The sequence below is a fragment of the Lagopus leucura genome, unplaced genomic scaffold, assembly GCF_019238085.1.
Source record: "Lagopus leucura isolate 7727_CA_CO unplaced genomic scaffold, USGS_WTPT01 Super-Scaffold_100002, whole genome shotgun sequence".
NCBI lineage: Eukaryota > Metazoa > Chordata > Aves > Galliformes > Phasianidae > Lagopus > Lagopus leucura.
The window spans coordinates 40,931,506-40,947,968 of NW_024962263.1; the positions used below are offsets into that span (position 1 = coordinate 40,931,506).

At 39.4% G+C, this 16,463-nt stretch overlaps 1 protein-coding gene across 12 annotated transcripts in view; it reads left to right on the top strand.

Annotated features, from left to right (window-relative positions):
• PIEZO2 (piezo type mechanosensitive ion channel component 2) overlaps window positions 1-12,677 on the top strand; it is a 245,733-nt gene extending 233,056 nt beyond the window's left edge. For 8 of the 12 annotated variants that reach the window (XM_042869233.1, XM_042869225.1, XM_042869234.1 and 5 more), the window contains 7 exons: window positions 1,403-1,591; window positions 2,036-2,128; window positions 3,758-3,930; window positions 5,444-5,560; window positions 7,882-7,961; window positions 9,247-9,427; window positions 10,311-12,677. In XM_042869233.1, coding sequence (XP_042725167.1) covers window positions 1,403-1,591; window positions 2,036-2,128; window positions 3,758-3,930; window positions 5,444-5,560; window positions 7,882-7,961; window positions 9,247-9,427; window positions 10,311-10,563 — 1,086 coding nt within the window. In that variant the 3' untranslated portion in view covers window positions 10,564-12,677. Of the gene's footprint in view, window positions 1-1,402; window positions 1,592-2,035; window positions 2,129-3,757; window positions 3,931-5,443; window positions 5,561-7,881; window positions 7,962-8,081; window positions 8,171-9,246; window positions 9,428-10,310 lie in introns of those variants that run through there. The other 4 variants (XM_042869235.1, XM_042869232.1, XR_006178478.1 and 1 more) reach the window with 4 other exon arrangements.
• The last annotated feature ends 3,786 nt before the right edge of the window (window positions 12,678-16,463 follow it).

Here is a 16,463-nt window from a genome sequence, read left to right on the forward strand (position 1 = left end):
TCTCTGCCATGAATAGAGCATCACCAGAGGCTTCAGGAGGCTGGAAATAATAATCCTGTTCTACATTGACCATCCAGCATACTGCATTTTTTCACTCTGCAACAGTACTGCTCTGCATTACATCTAGCATAGAACCTCTAAGTCTAAGCTTGCATGTGTGTGCTAGTGCCATGTAGCAACATAACTACCAACAACTTTATGAGTGCTGTTTTCTTATTTAATTCTCTGTCTCCTTACATTGAGTGGTGTGCTTAAGTTCTTTGGCTCTCGGAGTCTCTGAGCTGTTCTGTAACAGCGTTAAAGGTGCCTGAACTAATCTCATACAGACAAATAATATGCCCCTGGGCAATCTTGATATGATATTTTAATGAAAACAGTGTTTTGCAGTACAAGACAAATGTTTTGATATGATGCTTTTGAAAAGTAGCTAATTTGTTTTAAATATAGCATTGTATTACAAATCTAATACTCTCTGAGGGCTTTATGGATTCGTGTTGGAAAGCAAGAACAATTTCCTGAAGCCAAATTCCTGGCATGTGTATGAAGTGCAGTACAATTCGCTGCATATTTATTTTGCATGTGTAGTATGCAGTGTGTGAAAGGCAAGATCCTAAAACACCATACAGTGTTCAGTCTTGTAGGAGAACACACCACAATAAATTAGAGTTGTGATAAGGCATTTTACAGGATGGTAATGCTATGGAAGTATTCAATCATAAGGACAATAACAGGGGGGTGAACAAGTCTTAGCAACATTGTCTGTGAGGTGCAAAATGTAGAATACTGCAGTAACAGTTCTACTGATTGTACATATCAGCTGCTGGGAAAGGAATATATTTTTCCCCAGAATACTTTGCAGCATCTCAAGCTCTATGGTGGAAATTCTGCCTTAATGAAGTTTGTGATAAATGTTTTGGAAAGAAAAGTACAAGAAAACTGGTCTTTCCCAAAATCGTGGAGTTTGGGGTTGAGTTTTTGCTTTTGTTGGTCTGTTTCTTTGTTTGGTAGGGGGGTCATCATCTTCCTGCTGTTTTAAGGAAATATTATTGCTGCTATTATTTTGTTTGTTTCCTGAAATTTCATGCTTATGCTGTTTGAGATTAAACATTCAAATTACCCAATTTTCTCATCTTTATGGTTGCGAAGAATCAAAACAAGAGAGAGGTTTATGATATTTTTCACACCAGATGCATACTTGAAATGGGTTTGTTTGGCTCTTTTCTCTATAGTTGCCAAAATTCAGTGCCTGTAGAGGTTTGGCAAAAAATCTCAAAATAATTGGCCCCATGATGGGTAACAAATGACAAGAGATTGGAGTCCTTTAGATTCATTTACCCATCAAATAATACCAAGTGTTTCACTGATGAAAAAGACATTATTGTGTTGCTGTTTGCTTTTGCAGAGATATCCCCAACCAAGAGGCCAGAAGAAAAAGAAAGTTGTGAAGTATGGAATGGGTGGCATGATTATCGTCTTGCTGATTTGTATTGTCTGGTTCCCACTGCTCTTCATGTCTTTAATCAAATCTGTTGCAGGCATCACCAACAAGCCTCTAGATGTATCAATCACAATAACTCTAGGAGGTTATCAGGTAAAAAAGAAGCAGACCAAAAGAAGTCTGTTTTTGCACTGTATTTTCCTTGCACTGTTCCTTATTCTATGCATTGCATTTTTCCAACTGAAACTCTCCTGGCTTATGCAAGAGAACACTCAAACTCCCACGAGTGATCCCTTTTGGGTACAAAAACATCAGTTCGTAATTGGTGTAAAATATTATCTTCACTTGCCAGTTAAAAGCAGAACCAACTGGCAGTTTAATCTGAATAAATTATGCTACATCAGGGAGACTAAGGTAACTGCCTGCAGGTCCCCATGGTGAACGTGAGATAATTAAGTGGAGGTAGCTTCCTTCTTAGCAGAATATGTTCATAGCCTTCTGTTGGATTGGTGGACTGTGATGCACAGGATGCTGTACTGTCTGTGTAGCAGCTGATGTGAAGTAAATGTGACAAGTGTGTGTTCTTTTGTTTCCCAGCCTATTTTTACAATGAGTGCTCAGCAGAGTCAGCTCAAGGATTTGAATCAGACTGGTTTCAGTGCATTTCTGGGAAGCTATAGGGGTAACACTGTAAGTGAAATGTAGACTACTTCATTATTTTAAAATGTATGCATGTTTCTATGGAGGATTTTTATGTGGTTTGTTTATGTAGTCAAGTGGTCAGCAACACTGCCATCATTAGGAAGATGTGTACATAAAGGGTAATTAGTACAGGGTTGGACAGATCATTTGCCAAGGTGGGGCTGCATTATAAAGAGACAAATTACCATTAATCAAATTATCTTTGCACAAAGTTGTGGAAGACAGAAGTCCTAGTTTTCCTATCACCTGAATAAAAACCTTCCTTCTAAAGGACACAAATGTGTTCTGGTGACACATTATTTTTGGCTCTCTTAAGCCCCAAACTTCTTCCTACAGTGCATGTGGATTTCACCTTCCAGTGAGGGGCTGTGATGCTGTCAAAGAAAGTGTGTATGGCCTGGAAAAGTTTTGACATTAGAATATCTTAGTTTAAACATGGTCTCCCTATTTCGTGGTGCACTGTGCCTGAAGTTAACTCTCTGTAACAAAAAAGACTGGTATTTTGCAGAAACTGTTGTGTTATTAAAGTGACTGTGTTTTGATCAAATACCACTTTAAGAGAAGTGCTTCCTTCTAGCCCATTCAAGAATTAACATTTTTTAATACTAGATGCTATCAAATAGCTCAGGAGTTATAACAGTAATATTGTAATCATGATCTACTTTGAAACTCAACAGTTTCAAGTTGCCATGTCAATTGCAGACATCTTTCTGTGCTGAAAGATGCTTAACAAAAGACAGAGTACAATTTTAATAAAAATGTGAAAACTATTAAGAGGTGCAAGGTGTCTTGTGCCTACTGATTATGTCTGCCAATCCACAGCAGCAAGGCTTGGCATAATGTTTGCACAGTCATTTATATTTTGTGCTGATCACAGAATCATAGCATGGCCTAGGTTGAAAAGGACCACAGTGATCATCTGGTTTCAACCCCCTGCTATGTCAGGCAGGATCGCCAACCACCAGACCAGGCTGCCCAGAGCCACATCCAGCCTGGCCTTGAATGCCTCCAGGGATGGGGCATCCACAACCTCCTTGGGCAACCTGTTCCAGTGTGTCACCACCATCTGTGTGAAAAACTTCCTCCCAATATCCAACCTAAACCTCATCTTAGTTAAAACCATTCCCCCTTGTCCTATTACTATCCACCCATGTAAACAGTCGTACCCCCCTCCTGATCACTGGTAGAATTTGGAGTTTCAGTGAAGCTGCATATGAAGTATCAGAGGCACATGTCAGACTGGTATGGCCTGAAAGCAGCATAGCCTGCTAGATCCAGAGATCCAGTATCCAAGGGGAATATTAGAAAGGATTCAAGATAAAATATAACCTACAGAGTATACCTGTTGAATATTCAAACTCATTTTGTCCAACTTGACTACTGTATTTATTCTTTGAACTGCAGAGCCATTTTTGTTTTGCCTTCCTGTGTTGGCTATGCTTTGTTTATTCCCCTCCTCATCTAAGGCCCCAGCAGGTACCTGACAGAGCAATCTGTGTAAATGAATGCACTTCTGATTAATCAAGTATTTATTATTCTTCCTGATCAGGAAATATGGTTGTATGTCTTGTGAACGCCATGGCATTTAAAGTTTATTTTCCTTTTCTGCAACTACAGGCTGCTTTGCAGTTTTTAGAGGGCTATGGAAAAGAAGATATAACCCTTGCAGATCTGGAAGGGAATTCAAACTCCTTATGGACCATCAGCCCTCCCAGTAGGCAGAAAATGATACAGGGACTGCTGGATTTTTCAGCTGAGTTCACTGTAGTACTTTCATGGAGCATTCAAAGGTAATCAATATGACTGCTATAAGTCTGATGGATCATTTGCAAAGCTTTCCTTGAACAGAACAGTTCCACACTGCAAGTTTTTGTTTAGTTTTTCAGCAAATTCTATTGTATTGCAAAAAAAAAATTTTAAAGTAAGAGGAAGCAAGACAGAGGGTGGTGACCTCTGTTACATAGGAATTCTCAAGAAATAAATAGAGAAATGGAGCCACTTCCAAGTAGATGATTTTTATAAAAGCAGGGAGCAGTTCAATGGGACTTGAGGGGGAGGAGGGAAAAGTAAAAACACTTTGGTCTGTTTTAGATTGAGATGTCCAAATAAACTTTGCCTCAAACAACAACCTTGTAATCATTTATGAGAACTAAAGACTTAGACATAGTTAAGGCAGAAAACCAAAGAGGAAATATAAACACCCTCTTTTTAAGGGAATCTAAAACTGATAAAAAGCTATTTTTTAAATACACGTGTACTTGGAGCCATTGTTCTGCTACCTGGCACAGATGCACTTTGTTGAGACTTCTACCTATTTAGTTGTGGTAAGTTGGCCTCAGTGAAATACTACTTTACAATCAAATTTTTGCAAGGACCGACCTAAAATATGCAGTAGTTGGATGCAGGCTGAAGCACACCAAATCACTAGGATCTTTTCTTGGCTAATGTCTGCCACCTTGGACTGCTGGGCTAAGTTGGAAATGAACTGCCATTACAGTCCTGGTATCTGCATGGATTTTTTTGAAAGTAGACATTTGGTTGTTACAGCTATCCCCAGCAAATGACCATGCTCAAGAAGAGGTCAGCTGAATCACAGTGGGAGCTCTGAATATTCTGGGTCAGTACTTTCACAGTCAAAACTAGGCTTGTAACAGATCTGCACTCTTTATTCAACTTTAATTGACCCTCCCTATTTTTCTGGAAGCATGCAGTATTAAACTAGTGAATTACATTCCTCATCCATTTCTGAACCTTATATTAATTTGCAATGCATAACTACAGACATTCATACACTGGATTTGAAAGAGACCTTTTTCACCCTCAAATTATATCCTGTGGATTATACTGCAACCATAAATGACTGAAAGTGGTGAAGGCTTACCACAGTGACCTCCCACTTTTGCTCTGTAAAGGGAAACTGCTGTCTTTCACCTAGGCCAGGAGATTGCAAGCAGCTGTAAGACGATTTCTTGTGTCACTCAGGCAGCATACATGCTTTCTGCCCTTACCTGTTATCTGCTGGGGGAACTTCTTAGCTGTCCCATGCAACCCAGGGCTTGTCCTGCCTTCCTGCTGCATCCTGACCACAGGGCATGACAAAAGGCAGTGTGCAGAAGCTGATCCTGGTCCAGCTACATTCTCATCTCAGGTAGAGGGTGCATGATGCTTGCTACTTAGCAAAGGTTGGTATGGGCAGGATCACTTTGGTAAGACTAGTTAGATAACCAGCCTTAGTGTTCAGTGAACAAGTGCTCAGGTTCTGCTTTCAGTGTAGACTGACTGTATGTCTTCCTTTTTACTTAGAAATCTCACTCTTGGTGCCAAAGCAGAAATAGCATCAGATAAACTTACCTTTGGCCTACCAGAGCAAACCAGAAGAGATATTGCTACAATGATGTCTGGAAAGCCATTGGAAAAGGTGTAAGTTATCTTCCTTGCCTATGTATATGCAAACCTACTCCTTTTAATCCTAATTTCTTAAGGAAACAAGGCTTGTGCAGATGTATTATTTGTCTGCCCATATATCCACACAGAATCACAGAACTGCAGGGTTTGGAAGAGACCTCAGAGATCACTGAGTCTAACCTTTTTCCTTAGGAAGTATCCTAAAATAGGTCACACAGATAGGTGTCCAGGTGGGTCTTGAATATCTCCACAGACAGAGACTCCGCAACTACTCTGGGCAGCCTATTCCAGTGCTCCTTTGCCCTTAATGAAAAGTTCTTCCCCACATTTGTATGGAACTTCCTATCTTCAAATTTTAGGCTACTACTCCTCCCTCATTGTTTGCAGAACTCCAAGAATCTTCAGATTTTTCCTAATCTTTCTGGTTTTAGGATCCTTCTGCAACCACAACTCTAAGCTTAGACATCCTGTAAAGTATCAGGGAGTTCTCCAAGATCAACCACCTCTAAAAAGTTTTGTAGTCTTATTTACAGAAGCCAAAAGCATTGAAGTCACAGAAAAATAACATTGCCTTAAAGGTCAGAGCTTATTTATTTGTAGTAAAAGGAGGCCAAGAGCACTCTATGAATACTGGAACTCTACCATCGAACATGGTGAAGCTATTAGTTTTTTTTTTTTTCTTTTTCTTTGATTTATTGGATAAGCACAAGTTCATTACAGTATATTCACACTTAAACTCTCCTCTGAGTTACTTGAGTTCAACTTGATTTGAGGAAGTCATACTGATGAATGTTTTGTTCTAAATAACCACCAAAACCGCATTCCTCATTGTTATTGAATGGCACTAGATTGGAAAGGAAGTGTTAAGTCACTGCGATCAAAAGGTAACATCTGCAGACACTTTTGACATCAGATATTTTCCTGTAATGGAAATTTGCAAGACATAAGAACTTTTTCTTCATCTGAACATCAAACATTATTGTATGGATGTAGCCTTATAACATTAATAGCAGTGATATCTCTCAAGTTTTAACAGGCTCTTCCCCTGCCAGTGCATTATCCCTGAAGGTCATCTGATCTGATTTGTGGCCACAGGAATTGTAAAGTTAAAGCTGAGGCCAGCTGAAAAGTGAAAATTCTTGGTTCATCTGTCTTAGAAGGTGGAAGTGAGACACGCAGCAGCTTTTCTGTACCCACGCAAACTTGTATGCTCAAAGAAAGTCGAAGAGACTGCTGCACATGTGATCATCATGTTTAAAATAGATTATTTTTTTTTTTTTAGCCCTGTGAGGATACAGAAATATTTCCTAGGGCAATGTAGTGACAAAGAGAGTAAGTTTTCCTCCTTTGTGGGAAGATGTAATTCATCTGTAATTCTCTCTTTGCAAAAGATGAGCAGTAACATAGAAGGTAGAGCTGTGTTTGCCCATGTTACAATAATATTGTTGATTTGAGCATCTTTAATTTTGTCACAAAGAAAAAATCTTTGTGGAAACTGACAGCCATGTGACAAGTTCTGCAGGGAGTTTTCTGCCACAACTATGCTGGGACACCTTGGCTGCTGAGCTCCTACCTGTTCCCTGAGCCTGATCACAAAGGCTTTAAATTGGCCTCTGTTCCTCAATAGATTTGTCTATACAGTGAAGTAGTGTCAGAGGACTTCCCTGAGAGCTCCTCTTTCCTAGAATTTTTCACTCACTTAAGGGGAAGTTTAGGGCAGCATCTCTGTGTTTAATGAATTTTTCCATTCTCCCTCGATGCTGATAATTCATCCCACTTAAGGTGATTCAATTTTGAGTCCAATGAGGAACTTCCACAAGCATCTTTCTTTTTAATTTGAAGTCCTCCATATTATACCAACTGTGAAAATATTTCGCAGTAAAATGTTCTAGGAAGAATTCTTACTCTTCAGATGTTATTTTTTAAACATTCTGTAATTCTGAAGTAGTAAATATTTTCATTACATATTTTCCTAGCTTGTTTATTACTGGGGATATGTTGCCTTTCTTTGCACTGCTTATACAGCTGACTATAAAAGCAGCTTTGTTAAAAAGGAGAACAAAATATAAATTTTACATTCCTTGCAAACACATATGCCTCAGGTGTGTGGGATTCATGGTGTGTGAAAGGGGACATTATGGATGGAGCTCCCTGCTGAAGTACTGACAGAACATAGTTAATAAATCCAGCTAACTTTCAGATGTGACATCTGAACACTATAAAATCAGAGCTTAAGCCAAGAATTACTGGGAACTCTGTATAGCCCTGTTAGGTATTTCTAAATTATTTTAGAGGTATAAAAATATGAAATATTTGCTTTCTCATTTTTTTTCCAGAACATTAGAAACAGTGTATCCGTACTACATCAAGGCTCCTAGTGATTCTCTGGCAAAACCCATAAAGCAGCTATTGACAGGTATGTATCCAGGCCATGGAAAACAGAGTGCAGTTGAAAAAAGTGCAACACCACTGCTAACTGTTATGGGGCACCTTGGACTGAAATACTCTTACAGTTGTTTCTACCTGATGTCTACAGGCTTGAGGAGAGACGAGAGTACAAGGCAGAAAATGCATTTGGATATACCTTAGCTTTGTATTTAACAGCAAGGAGTCTACAGATTAAAAGTACAGTTCTTTTCCTTCAAGTCTGCTTTCAGACACTGCTTTCCCTTCTATTCTAAGAAAGTGTTGACAAGTTTCACCTCTGCATCTCTTTAATACTTTACTGCAAATACTAGCACTGCATGTCTGCAAATTAATCAGCTTGAATAATGATGTTGAATGATTGATTTTAGTTCTTCCCTCCTTATTGACTCTAAAGAATCCAATTTAGATAAATAATCAAATTTCAAAGTACCCAATCAGAATGTCTAGATACTCATAGACATGCCAAGTACGTACATGTGTATATACATACATAAAACCAGTTGGATTGGAAAAGTAAGAAAAAGTTTTTGACTAAGAATGCCTTTCTCAACAGAGGTTAAATTTGACTCGCAGATGTTTTCTTGCTCATTGTGTAGTGCATTACTGTCGAGTGAGCATGTTATGACAAATAATTCATGAGACTGAATCTAGCTTTACTTGTAGCAATAAGTTACCAGTGCTTCACTGTCGTTAGTCACTGTGCATCCTAAAAACACCTTTTTCTTTGGATTCGTATAATGCACTTTAATGCATACGCTGCTAATGTAGGGTTCTCAGAAAGCAGAAGAGCCAGAGTTTAACTCCTGTTTGTGTGATCATTTATGCGTTATATTACAGTATGCTTTTCTTGATATATCTATTACACCAGAAAGTAAGTGGTAGTTTCACTTTGACATATAGAAGTTGACTATTATCCCTCCAAGTTAAATGTGCTTTAGATGTGAAATGTGGACATACTTCTTGTTATCGATTGATTGGCTTGAAAATACTTGAATGACTTGACAGGTGTACAGAAGAAAATGTAGTTGATGTCAAATATTTTATTTATTTAATGCTCATTTATGTAAGATTAGTGTAAGGAAAGCCATAGCAGTCTAGATAGACTGTACTTTTGTACAGAAATACTGCAAAAGGGATTGTAAGAGAGTTATAACAAATCTTTATTCCTACATTGCTCTGTTATTTTATCATGCCAGTTATGAAAACATCTAATAGTGATCAGTTTGACTTTTGCAATTCTTGGTATACCTATTACCATTTCCTTTTTTCGATAGACTGCAGATGGGAAAATATTACAGTTTCCCTGGTCAAAAATGTGTCTGAAGAGGGAGTTCGTGAGTGGTGGGTTTTGAATCAGCTTGGGAAAAGATACAAAACATCTGAAGAGAGCCTTGAACTCTTCATATTCAGTGATAAAGTCAGTCCTCCAAGCCTTGGATTCTTGGCTGGATATGGGTAAGAAGGAATCTAAACATAGAATTAAAATACCATAGATGAGATAGAAGGTGACTTGTTTTGTGGGTGTATGTTATTTCTTTTTTGTTGTTCTAATGTTTGAAACTCCAGAAAAGGGCTTCTGTGAGAATTGTAATTTCACATCTATTACTGATATCTACAGAATACATTGCATTTTTAAGGAATTATGTGCCCTTTCATATCCACGCTCCAGTGGGAAAAAAAGGCAAAAGAAATGCCCTTTGCACCAATTTCCTATTCAGATGAAATCACTCAAAATATGTTTGTTTAACTAAAAACCAAGTTCTGCCCAAACTGATCAGTTTTGGCGACATTCCCAATCTATTGCTAGCAGTCAAGAACTCTGTCTGAAGCTGTTATGAAATATAGCTCCATAAATAGAGGAAGTTGGGAGACTGTGCCTCCTGAAAGATATTCCCTTCCGGCATCCTTTGGAGAGCTCCTCACATGAGTTTTATCCTGCAAGTTCAGGCAGTTGTCAGTCTGTCACCACTTTTGCACACTTCAATAAAAACAATTAGACATGAGATCTGACAGATTACTTGCATTTAGTAGCCAGAGGTTGTGAGATTTCCCTACAGCTTCCAAGCTGTAGCAGACAAGATGCAAGACTACTGTCATATTTGACTGAGGCTAAATCGTTTAAGCCAGCAGTTTCAGCTGTGTATATTCTCAGCTTTCTGTTGTGTTGGAAGAGATCTTATTTTCTTTCATCCTACAGCACAGAAGAAACAAGATCCTAAATAGAAATCAATGTTCACTCTGCTGACAGACTCTACTTAACCATGTAGATGAGCTCTCTGTGATTTAGATGATCATCTTTCAAGGCACAGCTTGAACTTTTTCCATTCTTTCTTTTCAGCATCATGGGACTATACGCATCAGTCGTCCTGGTGATAGGGAAGTTCGTCCGTGAGTTTTTCAGTGGGATCTCTCACTCCATCATGTTCGAGGAGCTACCCAATGTAGACCGAATCTTGAAGTTGTGTACTGACATTTTCTTAGTGCGAGAGACTGGAGAACTGGAACTAGAGGAAGACCTGTACGCCAAACTAATCTTCCTGTATCGCTCACCAGAGACTATGATCAAGTGGACTAGGGAAAAAACTAATTGATCTCTTTGGTGTCACACTGCAAATCAAGTTGATTTCATCTGAATTTTAAAGAAAAGGAAAAGCACAATATTCTCTTAAGAGCTAAGCCTTTTATAGTTAGGTAGCGATCATTTTTCACTGAAGGAGTCCTGGAAGCTACAGCCTTTGGAATCCATGCTGCCTTTCAAATTAAGGATCAACAGTGAAGAAAGTTGGATGATTTGCTGTTTTTAATGTGCCACTCCTCTACAATCTGGGGACAGCTTTGTAATTTAATCAACAAAAAGTTTGCATCCCTGTCTGGCTAATTTAATTTTCCAGACAATAATTACCTTCAAAGAGAAAGGAAAGGAGTGAACCCACAAATGACTCTAGAGGACCTTCCTAACTTTTTCTGGAGTCATATTGGATTGTGCAATATGCTGTTGTACGTCACTGACTTTCACGCTACAAGTTCTGGGACAGTGACTAGCCTTCAGGACACCCAAGACCCAGGGCCACAGTGGGAACTGCATTCTAGCCATACCCATTTGTAGAAAAGCAGAGATTTTGATGTATAAAGGACACCACAGACAAACCTCTGCTAGCAAAAAGGATACAAATTACAATCTCTTTAAATGCCTTATTTTATTTGTACAGTCACAGAAAACATTTCCACCAAACATCAATGACTCAGGAAAAAAAAACAAAACAGCAACTGAAACTTGACCTTTTGTCAAGGGTAACTAAAGGCTAGAATAATTATAGTGAAATATTGGGATGTTCTGCTAGGCCATTTTCTCCAGAGTTACTGCTTTCCATTAGATGAGAAAAGAAAGTGAATTCAACGACCTAAGGAGCTACGTCATTTCTTATAATCCTTTAAAAACTGAATAGTGTGTGCTTCTCTCTGCTCCCCATGACATGCTTTTCCCCATTTCGATGACTTAAGGCAACCATTGTTTTGCTGTTAGCTGATACTCTTCTTCCAGTGTTTCAGGTATAGGAAAACATTTACATATTCCAAGTCACATTTTTTTTTTTTTTTTTTTTTTTACATCTGAGACAGGTTTGTTATTTTTTTTTTTTTTTAAGTTCCCAAATGTAGACATGCATATGAGCTTGAAAACTGGCCTTTTTTTCTTAAATTACTATTATTAGTGACACAAATGGCTCAATAGAGATCATTGTAGCATGAAAATTTACATTTGCAATGTAGATTTCATTCCATGTTAAAAAAAAAATTATTGAGGAAAAAAAAAAATCATTGAGTGGGTAAGGTATATTAAAAGGGTATATTGTGTAGTTTTGATTCAGTAATGACTTAAAATAAAGCACATGTTGCAAAGTCATTTTAGAAGTATTTTTTCCTCTGCCTTTTTACATGAAATGGGAAAAGTTTGACATTCTTCTAACTCTGTGACAAATAAATCTCTTTCCTGTAGTTAGCTGGTATTTATTATATGAATAATTAGTTAATCGCCAGAATGAAAATAATACAAAAATTTGCTGGCACATTTTACTGCAGAAGTTCATAAAACAGCAAAATTGAATGAAGTTGCAACATACTCTGCTCAGTGCTTCCATGATAAATACTGTCACATCCATTCTATACTGTGAAACCTAACATTTTGGGCACCACGAAGTGCACAAAATAAAAGTCGCTTCATCATATTGTAACAATAAAATCATTTGGTGACTGGAACTCACTGGAAGACAACCTGATTTCCTCTAAGTGTAATGGAAAGCTGGCAGCATTCCCTGGTGGAGAGTTTTGTTCCATTTCTTCCATACAACCTGTGAATGAAAAACAAAGTGTGCAGGGCAGCCTTGATGTAGGATCTGACACAGACGCTTTGTGGTCAGATGGATCCTTACCTGTGTGTTCAGTGATTTTGAGGAGGCAACAATGGGAGAGAGATGTGAAGGGTGTGATATGGTTCTGAAAGTACCAGTACCAGCAGCAGAACCATACTGGCCATAGTTGGACTTGGCTGACTTTCTAGCTCCCTCTCTTTAACAAACAGGCACTTACTTTCTGGTGAGAAAACTCTGCAGAATCAGCTGTACAGTTATTTGAGCTTTGCAGAAATGTTCTGCACTTTCTTTCATTGATCGATCAAACTTTGAAAAATAAAAGTATTCTTCTGTTGTGAGGTTTTTTTTTTTGTTTTGTTTTTTCAAAACAACGCACAGTCAAATTGGCAACCTATGGACTGGATAAGGGACTGCAACAGGTGGAAATTGTACTGCTAATCTCCATCCAACCATCCTGCTAAAGCTGAACTGCCAGCTACTTTCTAAAGGCATCCTTTAGGAAATCAGTACTGGGGCCACTACCATTTAATGTCTTTATTAACAGTCTGGAGGAGAACACAGAGCACACTCTCAGCGAGATTGAGGACAACACCAAATCTGGAGCTGTTTATAATGTATATTTGTCAACTGCCCTTCTGAAGAAAGAGGAGAGAAATTGATAGAATGGAAGACATGACTGCTTTTCAAAGGGACTTAAGGATGCTGGTGGCACGAACAGCCACATGCTTCATGAAGTTCAAATAAGGCAAAGCAAAGCTCTACATCTGATATCGACTCAGCCCATGCAATTCAGACCAGCTAGTGAGCTTCAAACAGCTTTGAAATAAAAAGACCCAGCAGGGAGGAGGAGGGTGAATGGAAACGTCACATATATAGCAGCAGTGTATCCCTGATGCAAAGAAAGCCAGCAGCACAGTGAGCTCATTTACAAAAGCACAGCTGCAAATCAGGGGAGTTTATTAGTCCCCTCCAATCAGCACTCATGAGACCACATCTGGAGAACTGCATCCAGGTTTGGAATCCCCAGTGAGAGAAAGACTCTGTCATACAGGCATGAGTCTGGCAGAGTGCTGGAGGACAGAAAATGTGAGGAGAGACTGAGGCAGCTGGGCCTGTTTAGCCTTAAAAAACACACTGGAGCCTGCAGCTAGCTGATGGCAAGGCACACAGGAGGATGAGCTAGGCTATGGAGTTACAAAAGGATAGATGTGCCGAGAGGCAAGCAATAGATATTGCAGCAAGAGAGTATCCAAGTAGATATAAAGAAAATTATTTCTCCTACCATGGAGGTAGTCAAGCACTGGAACAAGAGCACAGAGTTTTTGGTTCCTCAGCCTCAGAATTTTTCTAAACTTCCAATCTGAACTAAGTCATTATTTTAGGATTCTGTTATGGACACAGCAGCTCACTGAAGAGGATGTATTTGCTGCTAGATGAGGTCTGAAATGGTAGAATAAAAACATAGATCCAAAATAACAGTATTGTACAGAAATGTGTACTGACAGTCAGATAAACCCATACGTCCAATTTTGAAAGGCTGAGCCCAGGCAGAGAAAGGCCTTGATTTCTCTTTTTCAACCTTATAATCAAGAATTTGTGTCTCTCAGAATGATAACATAAGCCCTGATCTGTGCGGATGGACTGAATTGGATTAAATGGCCTTTCAGAAGGTCACCATCTCCGAGGGACAGGAACAAATCCTTGTGACTATTTTCTTAGGTTTTAGGACTCCTCCCCATCTTTCTCAGTGCAAGAGCAGCTTCTCAGAGGAACAAATCTAGAGAAGAAACAGCTTGAAATGATGGCTGTTTTGCAGCTCCCATCAAGGCATATTATGCTTACCACATATTCATGGCATTGAGATTGACACAACCAGCACGATGCACAAATTTACTCAAGTACAATGCCTCTCTTTAGCTGGCATGAAGGCTGCTTTCCAAGGTGCTGCCACAAGCACTCACTGAGTGTGCCTTGTTTCTTTGGGAAATGATAGCATGGTGTACTTCAAGGCCCAAACCCTGAAGATGCAGAAGCAGGCATGGAGGGAGGAGGCCATGACTGATGAGATCTAATGTTGATACCCTTACCCTGAGCTCTTCACAGGTGTGGTGAATACTCTGTCCAGTGTGTGTTTGGAGCATTCCCTGAGTGTTTGCTTTCCAGAAAACCTTACTGAAACACTACCAAGATGTCCCCAGTTACCATTCTCTTTTGCAATTAAATGAATATAACTGAATTAAAACAGATGAAAATGGGCCTCTGCATGGACAGTTTCTGTTTTAGCTCCACTCCTCTACAGGAAAAAGGCACGCAGCTGAGGGGCCCAAGAGAAGCCCAAGATACTTTCTTATGTCTCATGTTCCCACAAACACTTTTCAAACCATAGCAACTGCTCTTTTTTTCTTCTTTTTTTTTTTAAACCCAGTATTCCAATGAGATGAAAGATGAAGTGATATTTTTTTCTTCATCTGGAAGAAGTGAGAGCAACAACCAGTAGCTCTTCCCAGCTGTCATCACAACCTTAACAGAAAACATTCTCACACTGCTCTTCTCCCTTGTAAACCCAGGGGCCTCCTGCAGCAAGCATCGAGCACTATACTGTAGATGATCCAGTTGGCCATAGCTGCAAATTTGGCTGCCCTGACACACTACAGGCTGTGCTGAACTTTTTTTTTCCTCACCACAGTCACGTTTTGTTTTGGATACAGCACGTCATACAGTGACCACGAATTTGTGGCAAGCACCACCCTGGACATCCCTCAGTGACAAATGTGGTTGGATATGGACTCAAGGCCATTTATTCCCATCCAACCCAGCCATACTACCAGGTAAGGCATTTGATTACTGTGGGCATTTTAGCAGCCAACTGTAAGGTGACAAGGAGCTGACTGTAAATTGGGTAAAGTTTTCCTGCCATTTCAAATAGTCTGGTTTGGAAGACTAGGAAAACAGCATAGCCAAGGAGGTGGCATCACATTTATTGAAGTTTCAAATATATTCTACCTATGTCTCCCAGTTCCTAAATTCTCTTGCTGTTTCCTGATTTCCATGCAAAATATATATATATTTTTTTAAAAAAAAAAAGTGAAAAAAGAAAAACAAGCTTCACTTGCCAAAATATTTTTGCTTCTAGAATTTGGGATTAAGTTTCATGGTGAGAATGATGAGCAAAAACTAAGACTGCACTCCCAAGGTATGGTTGAAAATGAGACATACCTAGAACTTGCATTTCTGTTGGCCATTTCTTTAGTCCTTTCAGGAGTTGAAACAAAATCCCTCTTCTCTTTGCTTATTTTCTTTACTCTAAGACAGCAGAATAACCACCAGCATTTGATCTCCTGACCTCTGTTGGGTCAAGGGAACCACAGAGTGGTTTGGGTTGGAAAGGACCTTTAAGATGATCTAATTCCAACCTCCTGCTATAGGCAAGATCACCTCCATCTTGACCAGGTGGCTCAAAGACCCATCCAGCCTGGCCTTGAATACTTCCAGGGAGGGAGCATCCACAACCTCTCTGGGCAACATGTTCCAGTGTAAATAATTTCTTCCTAATACTTAGTCTAAATCTACCCTCTCCCAGTTTAAAGCCATTCCCCCTTGTCCTGTTGCTACGTGCCCTTATAAGAAGTCCCTCCCCAGCTTTCCTGTAGGCCCCCTTCAGGTACTGGAAGGCCACTATTAAGTTCCCCTGTGTCTTCCTCAGGCTGAAGAACCACAGCTCTCTCAACCTGTCCTCATACAGCAGGTGCTCCAGCCCTCTGATCATTGTGGCCCTCCTCTGGACCTGCTCCAGTAGCTCTACATCCTTCTTGTGTTGGCCCTGGAACTGGACAACAAGGCCAACAAGTCCCTTTCCCGGCCAACAAATGCATTTATTCTCATGATGTCTCCATCCATAGCATTGAAATAACTGTTCAGAAAACAGCAGGATAAGCAAGTTTCAGCTGCAGTTCATTCTTCTCAGTCTTGCTGTAGAAATGTTTGTGGTAGCAGTATTATTTTTTTTAAGTTAATACAAAGCTGTTGGCCTCAATAGCACAAAAAACATGTTAGCAGTGAGCATCCCAAAAATCCCACTTGTTTGTGTGATGAAGCATATCACTCAGCTCCCAGTGTTTAATCAA